This window comes from Stegodyphus dumicola, chromosome 4, assembly GCF_044657685.1.
Source record: "Stegodyphus dumicola isolate Sdum_Otavi_A_Nest chromosome 4, ASM4465768v1".
Classification (NCBI taxonomy): domain Eukaryota; kingdom Metazoa; phylum Arthropoda; class Arachnida; order Araneae; family Eresidae; genus Stegodyphus; species Stegodyphus dumicola.
Genome location: NC_140771.1, coordinates 15,710,550 through 15,724,478, shown reverse-complemented (window position 1 = coordinate 15,724,478; position 13,929 = coordinate 15,710,550). Strand labels below are relative to the sequence as shown.

Here is a 13,929-nt window from a genome sequence, read left to right as displayed (position 1 = left end):
AGCGATGGTATTTCATTCAGAAAAATTGGCGATAAAATATGTTCCTGATAGTATTGGGAGTTAATCTTTACATTTTTTTGCACTCTCTTTATTTTTAACTTGCCATTATAAGAAAAACCAGCAACAATCATGAATCCCTTAGAAAAACTTTCTTTCGATTCTTTGAACCCTGTACTTAAATTTCTTTCTCCCCTTTTATGGTAATAGATGGCTCTTTTTTTGTTACAATCATTTAAATACACCCATGCTTCATCTATTGTGACAATTGTTTTAAATTTTTCTTTGGATAAGTGTTTCTCATATAGAATTCTGCAGCGTGTCCTGCGTCGAGCGATATGCTTTGGAAGAAGACGATGCACATTGCGTTTTTTCGCTTTCTTAAGATTTAAATCAACGTTTATCATTTTGTTTACAGTGACATCGAGCATTTTAATGATTTTGCAAATGTCCTTTGACTAAAGGGATTTTCGTTTAACATTAAAATTACGTACCTTTGCAATAGTAGATGATGTTCGTTTTTTCCTTGGATACTTGTTTGGAATTTTTGTCCCACTTGCGACTCCAATTTGACGTTGTTTTCCTTTCTTGTTGATGATATTACCTATCGACGCTTTAGATATCACAAAACCATGACTCTCACCATAATCTCACATCGTTTTTGGATAACGGAGTATGCATATTTCTCTTCGGAAAAAGCGTAAATGTAGCCTTCGAACCACTGCTTTGTTAAATTCGCCATGTTGAATAAAACAAAACTTTCAAGCCACAGACGCCACAGGACTTTCCAAGCAAAATTAGCTGTTGTCTATGTTACATATGAGGAAAAGCATAAAAAGCCCTTGGCAACCTGACCATATAGGTTAGGAAACAAACTACCTTTCAGCCATATCTTATCCAGCCTCAATGTTCTGGGGGAAAAATAGTTATCGTTAGAACAAAAAATTATATAAAATTTTTCCGAGTAAAAATTAGTCTATGTCGCTCTTCAGAAGGTGACTTGAATTATTATTGTTTATTAAATAGACTATTAAAACTCACGTATACGAAAAGAATTAACTCGAAATTGCTGAAGTATCAAAAGCAGAAACATCAAAGACTACAATTAAAAAAAACTATTCTATCCCAAGCGAATTTTTGTCGTTTTATGAGGGAATTTATCAGTGGCCAAGCACTAACTAATGTTCGTAGTATTTTAGAAGATTTTTTTTTAATGAAAACTCATATTCAAGTATTTTTATTATTAAACGAAGTGCACTATTTAGTAATTACAAAAGGTCGCATCCGACGATGAAAGAAGAGCTCAACTATTTCGAGTTGTCTTACCCCTCGCGAAAGATAACATATTTAGTACTCAGGAAACTGTGGCTACTAATACGCGTTACAAAAAAGAAAAACTTTTTAAAAAAAAACTTATTTTATATGAAACAGTTATGCAGATGTTCTGCAATAAATATGAGTAAACATAATGCGATACGTGGGTTTTGTTCAATATTGTTACTGGTGTTTATTTTTAACTGCTTTAATTGCTGAAAATTAGTGGCTCCACAGAAATTAGTTCGAATAAAAAGGTTTTTTATGAATGTTATAAAACCTTCACAAGTAAAATTAGCGACAATCGGAAAATGAATTTTATTGATTATAAATTTTCAATAAGCTAACAAACATCGCTCAAATGTATTAACGCAACTGTATTACTGGCATTCACAATGCAGACAGTTTGTGGAGTCCAGCCCTGGTTTCAGGCGAATATTCAAATAAAAATGTATTTCTTTTGGTTACTTTTGTTAAATTTTTTGCTAAAAAATAAAAATTTAAATAATTAATTGAAATATTTGATACACTCTATCTTCTTGCCTCACTAAGTGAAACTCAAACAACAGTTCTCTCTCTCTTTTTTTTTTTTTTTTTTTTTTTTGAATTCTGCATTTACAAATTGTAAAATTATAAACATTTCTTGATTTACCATTATATAAACGTTACGGTTTTTAATGCTGAAACTACTGACTGAATTAATTAGTGATTTAAGAAAACAAAAGCTTATCTTAACATCTATAGAGGTTCCATATAACTACTACTAAAATTAAACGTTTTCCCATAAAAGTTTCATTCCTTTAATTCAGCGGGCCCACCAGCGGCCGAGCGGTAAAGTCGCTGAACACTGGTAGTTCGGTCCGAGGTTCGAATCCCGCGAACGGGCTGGCTGCGTGGGTGTTTTCGTGGTTTTCCCCATATGTAACGTGTATACGAGCCAGTTTCCCTTAGAAAGTCCTCCACGAAAGGCATCCCTCCTCTTAGGCAGATAGCCCTAGTGTGCTTTGCCATAATTAAATACAACACACACCACACCTTTAATTCAGCATAAAGCTATGAAATTTCCCCAAACAACGATTTTATGTTTTAATTAAGTAAAGAAAAACCTAATACCTTACGAATTCCCACTAATTTTATTTCATATAGAATACATTTTAACACAATTTGCACGAATACAATGCAACAAAAGTAGCAAATTATTTACATGAAAGGATTACGAAAATCTCAACGTTAGCACAAAAAGCTTCAAGAATTTGAGAAACCAATTACTAAGTATCTATCAAGTTTATACCATTTTGCATTTAGTTCTACTTTATTTAAGAATATTTAAAATATATATATTTATAAAATGCAGTCTCCCACTTTTTGATCTGCTTTTATGAATCTTTTCCGTTATAATCTGAACTCATATTCATACTCGTAAAATCTGCTTATTCGACATATTTCCAGAGGTTCTCATCAAGGCTGAATTACGTCTGAAGAGGAATTCATAGCTTCAGGGGCGGAAATGTGGTCAACGTTTCATTTACCTGTTATTTATATACTTTCAGATTACGAATATATATCTGTATGTAATAAAAATAAAGTCAGAAGTGAATGACCAGTAGGAATTTTGATGAAATGTTGATCCATAATGAATAGGAAATTGGAGGCGAAGGTCCATTAAATATTCATTTTTTATTTCAGCGAACATGTTGCGGCCACAAACAAGTTGGCATATTAAATGTGCCTATTCCAAAAAGCTTAGATTTGCAGTAAGATAGCAGGAGCAGGCAGACAGCAGTCCAACTAGGCCAAAGCGTAGAAAGCAAGTGCGTTATGTTCAGGGTGAAATCTTAATTGAGACTTAGTTAGTTTTGGTTCTTAATGCAGTTTGATTGGATAGTTAATATTTCTGTAAAATTATTATTGGCTGCTTGAGTTTTAGTTCCATTTACATCACCAGAATAATGTAAGAGTCATATGACATGGATTAATCGTGAAATGACGCAGCGCAGAGAGAGGTTACTATTTTTTAGAATTGAGAAGGGAAATTTACGCTGCTAATTCAATCTTTTACATATTCTTTAGCTTTCTTACATATACATATATATATATATATATATAATTTATTTCCTAAACAGTATTGATTAATTGATTATATTATCTCCTAAGTTTAATTAAAGTAGAATTATTTTAAATTTTAGGAGATAATATAATCAATTAATCAATACTGTTTAGGAAATAAATTATTATTAACTAATTTTGCAGCAATTGCGCAAGTAACAATAACTTGTATTCGCACTAAATGGATTTAAGATCATACAACATTTTATATATATATATATATATATATATATATAACCTTTATTTATGTTTTGGTATTTATCAACCTTTCTCATACTTTTTCTTCCTTAATTTATAAAACACATGAAAAAATAATTCAAGTTTAAATAAGTATGCGTACTTTTTGAGTTTTGAAAAGATGGGGGGGGGGAATGATCGTCTTGCAGTGGTGAATGGGCAAAAGGAGGTTGACAGCCATCGCCCTAGTCTGTCCAGCTTTTGTTCATTTTCCTGCACGTTAGATAAAATAAGCTTTTAGATTTCGATTATATTTTAAAATATATATAATGAGTGAAGTATAATTCCGATTATCACAGATAAAGGGAATGCCATACAACATGAAACTACCAAAACTCTGTTATTAAAATACACTAGTGTGCAAAAATTAAGGACGAGACGGTTTTTTCAATATAACTTTGTACAAAAGCTTTCCAAATCAACACATTTAATACCGTAAGATCCCCAATACGTAAGGACATGAGTAATGTAAGCAACACTTACTAAAAGAGAAATCAGAGGGATAAAAAGAAGCTTTATTGAAAAAGTAGCATGGAGCGCAATGCGACTGAAGGCCGAAACATCCCTGTGATGGGTGTCCAGCAAGAAACATCCGGTCTTTAATAGGGGATATGATCTCCCCTGACTGCTAGGCAGGTTTCACAGCGTCTGCCCATGCTGAGAATGAGGGTGTCAATGAGTTGTTGAGGCATTGCTGCCCATTCGTCTTGCAGCGCCAATCGAAGCTCCGGAATCGTTACTGGTGGTAAGGTACGAGCTGCCAAGCGTCTGCCTAGAAAATCCCATACATGCTCGATGGGATTGGGATCCGGAGATCGTGCCGGCTAGTCCATACGTTCAATATCCTCACTCTCTAAGAGCTGTTCGTCAGCTACTGGGCGATGACATGGTGCATTGTCGTCCATGAAAAGGAATTGCGGACCCATAGCGCCTCTAAAAACACGCACAAATGGAAGAAGAATCTCGTTACAATAACGGGTCCCGTCGACTGAACCTGCGTCGAAGATGTGAAGGTCTGTACGACTACCAAGCATGATGCCTCCCCAAACGAGAACACCGCCACCTCCATACCTGTCCCTTTCAATGATGTTCGAGGGATGATTGCGGCTTCCCCGCTCTCTCCAGATGAGTATGCGATGAGAATCGCTATTCAGACTGAATCTGCTCTCATCTGTAAAGAGTACTAGTCCCCATTCATTGTCTCTCCAATTCCGGTGTTCCCGGCACCACAGAGAACGCTTTCTGCGATGGGCAGGCGTTAGAGGTACGCACCGTACAGGGCGTCGTGCAAAGAGACCACCACCGTGCAGTCTTCTGGCCACGGTAAAACGCGAAATCGGTCGTCCAGTCGCCTGTGTCGTGTCTAGCGATTTCTCCCGCTGTCTACCGCCTGTTTCTTCTGGCCTGTAAGGCAATATACCGGTCATCTGCGGGTGTGGTTCCTCTTGGACGACCACTACAAAAACCCCGGATAGCTGTTCCTGTAGTTTGAAATTGTCTCCAAAGTCGTGAAACGATGCTGTGTGCAATTCCGAACTCAGCAGCCACACTTGTCACACTGCGGGTTTCCTCCAACTTCCCAATGATTCGATCTCGGGTAAAAGCATCCAGATGTCGTCTAACAGATTGATTATTTGCCATTTCTCGCTGAGGCAGCAACTCGGTGTGATTTTAACTGCTATACGGCGTGCAATCTCTTTGCCAGAAATACTGATCTTACACCGACAACATGCTTTATACTACTCAGACACTCCCCCATTACGTCTACCTGCATATCTGCGCATGTGCTACCGTACATCACCTTACTTAATCTCCTGATTGGTCTTTCTGTCCGCTCTGCCTCTTCGTTCAGCTGATATGCTAATTTTTCGACTTCGTCCTTAAATTTTGCACACCAGTGTAGACCTTATTCCAAAACTATATTTTATTACAAATCCTGGTAGGAAAGAAAGAATCGGAATTATTGCACATTAGAATCAATATATAATTTTGTCGTTTGATGCCTCATAGTGTTGAAATTCTTTCATTGAAAAATGAAGTTCTCTGCGATATACAGTGCATGGTATAAAAACTGCATTTCACAATACACATACAGAAAATTCCTTTCTAATGGTGCCCGCCGGAAACATTAATAGATAAGGAGACGTAAGGAGGGGAAAAACTTCACAGTTTTAAAACATTGTCGTACAAAATATCGCGTTAAAAAAATAAAGCACCTACAAATCATCGCATGATGATGATAATATCGAAGATATGCATTTTCCAACTATAAAATTTAAAGTGAATTTTCTAGTAATAATTTGTGAGCACAAGAAGAAGTAATATTTGTACCTCTATATTTCAAGCTTTTGCACTAATACATTTTTCCTGAAGAAGAAGGAAGAAACTTAAGTATGCAAACACTAAAAATTAGTACAAATTAATGCTACGTATAGCTGTAAATAGAATTTTAAACTTATGCCCCTCACTATTAAAAGTCATTATTTAATTAACATCTTTGATAAAGACGTATTTGTAAATTTTGATGAGAAAATATAGTATAAAAAGATTGGAAAGAGGAAGCTACATAAGTTTAAATTCTATTAACTGCTATCGGTGACATTGATTTTTACTAATTTCCAGAATTTCAGTAATTAGGTTCCTTTCTTGCATTTTCAATAAAAATATATTAATTAATAAAAAAAAATACAGACGTAAAAAATATTACTTAGTTTGTCTTATGTTCACAAATCGATTTTCAAAAATTCATTAAGATTTATTCCATCAGAAAAAACCACGTCTGCGATGTTTCCACGCGGTGATTTGTAGGCGCTTTATTTTTTACCATAAAATTTTATTTTTACGACGATGTTTTAAAGCTGTGAAGTTTTTTCGCCATTTTATTTTCTACCTAGGACTGCGATTCTTCTCCTTGGTTATTTTTACCCCCACAATGTTTTATGAAGATGACGTTTTTCATCTTGTTTTTGTTTTCTAGACGACCTTCCCATTTCCAGTGTTTTCACCTAAAACTTTTTAAGGCGATCTTTCAACTTTCCAGACGACTCCTGTGGAGGTGGTCATCTTAGAAAGGTGATTTTGATGCTGATGCTGATCTGTGCTCTCAGAAATAATAGTATTTTTTAGGGCTGAAATGCTTAGGACTGATCCCCTTAAAGAGATGGTCACCCCAAGAGGGTTTCCTGCAACTTGTCAAGGGCTTTAAAGGACATAATAGTACATATTCTTTTATGGCCGAAGTAACAGCATGTTATAGCAAAGACAGAAAGAGATCTTCGAGGTCTTTACTCTGAAATATGAAGACTGCTGCTGATCAGGTCTGATCAGCAGCAGTTCAGATCAGGGCTGCGCTCTCAGAAATGTGATTAACTTCTGATATATTGAGAATATATCTTAATGAAACACACAAACGCAATGACAATAATGATGACAGTGATTTTAAATATGGTTTAAGTTTGTAATACTGAATAAAATGTAATGAAGGCTAATCGAAAACTGGATAATTCTAGTTCTATTATATTTAACTCTTTTGGGGCGGCTAAAATGGATCTGCGAGATAAAAGGCTCTGGGTTCGGATTGCAACTAATTTCCAGCAAAAGCCAGAATTCTTTTCGAATTATTCTGCCTTTTAACATATAAATAAACGGAAGACGTCAGTGTCTGATAGCGGAAACTGATTTTATCTGCATGAGCACGTGGAAGTGTTTGCAATTCATTCAGCCATTAAAAAAAAATTACGCATTACTCGACTTCTCGTTTTGTTTACGCCACTAGATTTCACTTCCTAGTAAATGTCACACTCAATACAACCTTGAAAGTTAAAAATATCAACAGTTATTACAGTGCACTAACAACGTATGAACTGTCTTATCATCGGCATTTCTTGTCACTAGTTTACTAATGAAAGCTATCTTATATCCTTATCATTATTTTTACAAGATATACTTTAGTATTTATAAATCAGTATATTGACCTGAAACAACGTGCTTAAGATGTCACTTCTTTCTCGACCCTCGCAAATCTCAATTAAAACATATTTCTTAAAGCTACATTTGTGAGAAAATATTATTAGACAGTTCACTGAGAGAGCTTGCAGAATTTTTAATCCGAGGTGCCTTATGATGGTTTTAGGCCGTAAAAAAATTTTTAAAAGTTCTAGTGAATTTCTCTGTTTATTTTAATGGCTCAACTGTTCTATATTTTTAGCCAGGGCTTCTTAAACTTTTTTCAGTCGCCACCCCTTTTTATCACTGAGATTTTTTCGCGACCCCAGGACCCCATAATATTTACGAAAACTTTGTGGGAACCCATAAATATTGTTCAAATCCGACACACGTGTGAGTGAAACTGTCAATTTTTTCACTTGTACAGTAATAGACTATTGCAGTTTTAGATGAATAATATTTAAGACGGGTCCGAATAAACTGATTTGTTACATAATAAATACCTTTCGCAGAAATCCAACAATACCACGTAATAAACAATATTAATACATGAAGGTTTATTATTTTCGCTTCGTCTGTTGTATAACAGGTGACTATGCAATTGCAGCTGCCAAACGTGAGGTTCAAAGTCTATTTTTGCAACAATGGAATGAAAGAAAGAAAGAAAAAACATTCTGTCTAACTCGGGCACGACATCTGAAGAAAGTTCACCAACCCTTTTTTAGAGAAATTATACACATGAATGATAACATACGAAAACATATATATATATTATATCGAAAATGAAATAAGAAAAAATAAATTTCCAAAATATTACGAATTAGGTACTTCAATGACAGCTTTTCTATAACTTGACAACTAGTTCAAAGCGCTAGGAGCATCTGTAATCTTAAATGACTCCTTATTCCTTTAACAAGGGGCTAAAGGTATAATAATTTACATACACTTTACAATTACACATACTAGTCAGATATTTTACAAGATTTATATTTTAGTCAACTTACATTTATATGAAAGCAATTTGTGTCTCCAAAAGTATTTCATTGCACTCTTACCTCAAAGTGGCGCAACTATTTTATTTAATCAGCCAAACAGAACAGTTTCTGTACTTTAAAAAAACAATCTATTGTTTCACGTAAGATGGAGATATCTGTCTTTAGAAAACTGGTTTAAAAAAAAGTGAAACATTCCAAAATTTGTCCAATAAAAGGAACATTTCACGTGCTTTAACCAAAAATGCAATAAAAACCCCGAAGTGCGATAAAAATATTTACAAATTTATGATAGGACATTCGACACAAGCATATAAATCAACATATAAATCAGGATACTGTGTTAGCTACCCACAAATAGTTCCACCAGTGGCCCCACTAGTATTAGACCCACAAATGGCAAAATGGTCGAGATTGCAAAATTCTGATAGTTGCCCGAGTTCAAATCCAGGTGAACGGGCTAGCTGCATGGTTGGTTTTTCCCATGCGTAACGTGATTATAAGCCAGTTTCCTTCACAAAGTATTCCACGAGGGCATTCCTCCCCTCAAAAGCAGATAGTCTCGTGTGCTTTGTCAATTCAGATAACCTAATCTTTCTTATCTTTTTTAAATAATTAACGCAAAGCTGCCAGTCTTCGTCTGGCTTTTTATAGGAAAAATGCCTAAAGGAAACACCAAATTTAAATTTAAAAACTGCATAGTTTTAATCTGTTTTAATCTTTATAAAAAAGGCCAATAAAAATTTATTGTATATAAAAAAATTACAATGAAAGAAGCAATATCCCTTAATACAAATATTATTTATCATAATAATAAAATAAATTAATTAATTATAATAAATAAATTATCATAATAAATAAATTATCCAACTTCCCTTTGCAAAATCTTAAGAATTCAAATGGTATAAATGAAGTTAATTTTATTTCCTAAAAAAATTATGGAAAACTTTTTATACAATTAAAACATAATACAAAAGAATTACAATGAAATAAGCAATAAATCTCATATTTTTAAGCGAAAACAGTCAGCAGTCCAATATCCAAAGCAATGAATGAAAAGTGTTGCCAAAACCACATTTCTAAAAGAATGAAACTATCATCAGAAAGCAATAAACAATCAAAATTGTGCTTTGTGGATGACATAATTCGAAATATATAAACCTTTTTGCCATTAGCTAATAGAGAGAGAGAGAGAAAAAAAAAAAAGGAAATTCTTTCTGTTGTGCCTCGCGAAACACATGCGCGTCAGAATAAAAAGAGATTGCGATGCGCGTGATGCGTTTCCAAAAATTAAAAGAAAATAAGCAGCATGAAATAAGCAATGTTTTATCTCATATTTTCCACAGTCAGCAGTCCCGTATACAAAGCATTGAATGAAAAACTGTTGCCAAAACCACATTTCTAAAAGAATGAAACAAACTATCCAAAATGATGCGATTTCATCAAAAAAAGATAAAATTAAAAAAAAAATGTGATTCGAATTTTTGAAAAAAATCGCTTTGAGGTGCACTGGCTCTTGTCTAGATGCACCTATGTACCAAATTTCGTAGCCCTGGGTATATTAGCTTACGCGCAGCACAAACGAAAGACAAAAGACACCCACCCACAGAGAGAGAGACTCTTTCTTTTATTATATGTAGAGATAATAAGTTTGCTTAAACTATAATACATTAATTAATAAATTAATTATTTTATTTTATTCTACGAAATTTAAACGAAATACCTGAAAACATTTAATATTTACAGGATATTAATTTCATTTTACGAAAATATTCAGTGAGTTTAAAATAATATACAGTGATTCTTCAGTGAGTTTAAAATAATATACAGTGATGCACCAGAGTCATAATACGTGTACTGAAGAAAAGATTGAAAGAGAATTTTGTTAAATGGCTTTAAATCTGATTAAGTATATTTTGCATTTAACTTTCTACAATTGGAAATAATATTACACAAAACGAAAAATTTCTAAGATTTAAATTTCTTTTGAACTATAAGCATCCATTAAACGAGCAAATCCATTAGATTTTCGAAAAAAAAAAAAATCTAGGAACTTAAAATATTTTATACTCTGTTTTCGATAAAAATGCTTTCTTGTTTTATTCATCTGTGATTCAAGTACTATTATGGTCACAGTGATAATTAAAAAAACTATAAATGGACATACCTTGTTCAAAAATGGCACTCAGATTATTTTCAAAGCAATCGAAATTTTAATGATAGTTTCATTTCCTTCAACAATATTCGAAACTACCAAGAAAAAGAGTGAAAGACGAGGAAGACGTGTGTTTAACGTATTAATTCCAGGCACAGCAAGGCTCTGGAAATGCAATGGAACTTCGAATATATATATATAACGTCTCGGAACAGTTGCCATAACAGATCTGAGAAACCATTATCACCCAAATACGGCAATCGATAAGGAAGCTGCATTTTTATCAAATTATACTACATAGCAAGATTAAAGGTTACAATCGAAAATTGGCAGAATTTCTTAGCTTGCTTATTGTATTATAATGTTATTGAAAGTATAATACTTAAAATAAATATGCAATATTCTACAGCCACTTTTTCCATCTTCTACAGTAGGCAAAAGCATTGCGTAAAAATTGCAGTACACGATTCAACGTAACAAAACAAACCTAAAATGTATCACAAATACACGAATGTGTGAACCTCTACGTTTACTGTCCATTCAGATTATAAAGCGCACGTTTCCCTATAAATTGCAAAAATATGTAAAAAGAATAGGTGTGTGCACGGCACTATTGTATTTACGGTTTTAAAATACCTGTCTTGTCTACGTCAGCCATTTTTAACGCTGCGTACGGATTTTACATAGAAATATAGCTAAATAACAACTGCCTCCGCGCAGCTTGTCTTATTCTATTCGAAAAGCGTAGTTTAAGCTTCACTGCAACTAGTTAGCTTTTGGTGGTTTCTTGATGACAGCTTCCTCTTCACTTAAGCAATCGCCCAGTACTTCCACATTTTTACACAAGTTCGTTGCCATTTAATAACTAACAATACCATATTTCTTGAAGTAGTTATTCTAGCCTTTTATTTGTGCAACATGGCAATGAGTTTTCCCCAAGCAGAATGAATTTTTATAACTGAACATTATTTCTCGATGTACAGAAAAGTTGTTGAAACGTTTAAGGAGACTTTTCTAAATGTTCGTGAACTTGACAATGATTTTTACGCTTGGTTAAACGATTTCAAGAAACTGAAAAATATTCATTATAAAAATGCAACAGCAGCCCGTCTATTCTGAGCTCGGATAAAGTGGACGAAATGAGAAATAAAACACTGCAATTGCCAACAAAGAATGACAGAAAGACGCCATAGTAGTTAGTTAAACGTATGCGTTGCGAAATAAAGTTCAATATCATAAACATTCATTCTGCTTGGGGAAATTTCATCTCCATCTTGCACCCAACAGACGGTTTTTAAATCTACTTGTATAATCTGTAACTGAAACATAACAGTATCATCCATTCCACTGAAACAATTTGCCACTAATAGCCATTTTGGAATTTCTACAATTTAAACCCTTTCCGGCACGCTACCTTTTAAAGTCGGAGTTTTGATTTAAAAAAAAAAAAAGGTAGGCAGTCTAATTAGAGCTAGAGGAGTACACAAGTAAAATTTTGTGAAGATAGCACTTATCGCTTTAATTCTGTGGGTGGGCCCAAAGTGGCACACTGATTGAATAGAGCTTCGAAAAGAGTGCTGAAACGAGCATTGTTGTCAATGAACTGACCGATGAGATGCGGAGAAACAAAGAATATATACTCTCAGTTGTCCTAGATTATCGGTGAGCCCGGCCTGGGCACACCTAGGGTTCGCCGTTTGATTTTAGGTAAGATTTCAAGGTAAAAATTTAAAATTAATATAGAATAAGGAGATTAGCATACAGCCAAAAAATAACATAGAAATTTCTTTTCAAACAATTCCTTTTATACCCTAAAAAAATCTGGAAGATTTCTTTGAAAAATGAGGGTCTTAAAAAACTAAACATGGCTAAAATATATGGACTGGTTCGTGTTCAGCTGCCATCTATTATAAATAAAGAAGGTTCAGAGTAACCTATAGTAACCTCAGTTTTTCTGTGCGTACAGAAGGAAATTTTTAGGTGTGTCCAGACCGGACACACTGTGCCGCAAAGGGTTAAGAAAATTTGATATGCACAACTTTGTATTCGATTATTTATTTTGGTAAACAAGGAACGAAATAAAAAGACGTGCTTTAAACATTTTTATTGGCAATACGTTTTCAAAAATATGAATATTGTGATACGGGAAAAGAACAATATATTTTATTTTAAGGTGCCAATAGCAACGCTGAAGCATGCGTCTTTCTGTAAAAAAATTATTTGGCGCATGATCTCTTAGAAAGGTAAAAGTTCAAAGAAGGCTAGCATACAAAATATAAATTTATTTATAGAATTAAAACTTTTAACATTTCACGAATGTACTTTCCTATGTACAACCTAGGGATATGGAGACATGATGTTTCTCAGAGTTATTATATTCTACACATTCATATCTTAATGTTGACAAAAACCCACGCAGGTAAACAAAAATCGCGAATTTAATTTTTCACAGTCGACACACATTTGGTTCCACCGATTGATCGATAAAGACTCTGACAGGCTTGGTAAGAGTCAAACCTTGTAGTAGTATTGATCTTGTCAGACGCGCTTAGTATGTTAGAGAGATAAACTAAAGTGCGAACTCGGAATTACTTTAGAAACTTTTCTAAATATTTAATGGATATTCCATGTACAGAATGAATCGTATTTACTTTCTACAGAAACCCTGCTCCCATAAAATTTCTGCTTAAATAACATCATTGGAAGGAATATTATACAAGACACAAAACTAAATTATTAAATGAAGTTTTATAAACGATGGCAAAAATTACAAAGGAAAAAAATATTTTTAAAGTTACAAACATTTACTACTTATCAAGTTTATTATTCTCAGTCAAAAGATATTCAGCTGATCGTGTGATTGGGGCAAAGTGCACGAGGGCTATCTACCCCAGAAGTACATTTCAGGAGAACGTTTTAAAGGAATACTTGTCTTAGAAGAGATGTTATTGCGCAGAACTTTCTAAAGAAACGAAACCTCAGCTGATATTCACAGCAATCCTCACAAATATCTCGAAACTGGTACGCAGAGCGATTCTCTTCATAAAATCCTGTATGAAGACATCGTGCCCTTAGGCAGATAGCTCTCGAGTGCTTTGTCATAATTGATTAAATAAATAAATAACCCCCAAAATTCCATACAAGCAAGGCGTTTTCTGAAAACTGTTCCAGCAAAATCACCAG

General features: G+C 33.9%; 1 protein-coding gene across 3 annotated transcripts in view; it reads right to left on the bottom strand.

The window, feature by feature from the left end:
* The window catches only part of LOC118187991 (uncharacterized), a 275,888-nt gene that overhangs the window by 187,815 nt on the left and 74,144 nt on the right, over positions 1 to 13,929 (bottom strand). Inside the window, exon 1 of one of the 3 annotated variants that reach the window (XM_085814594.1) lies at positions 3,758 to 3,850. The exons of the other annotated variants lie outside the window; for them this stretch is intronic. Coding sequence (XP_085670720.1) covers positions 3,758 to 3,835 — 78 coding nt within the window. The 5' untranslated portion in view covers positions 3,836 to 3,850. Of the gene's footprint in view, positions 1 to 3,757; positions 3,851 to 13,929 lie in introns of those variants that run through there. 3 annotated transcript variants of the gene reach the window in all.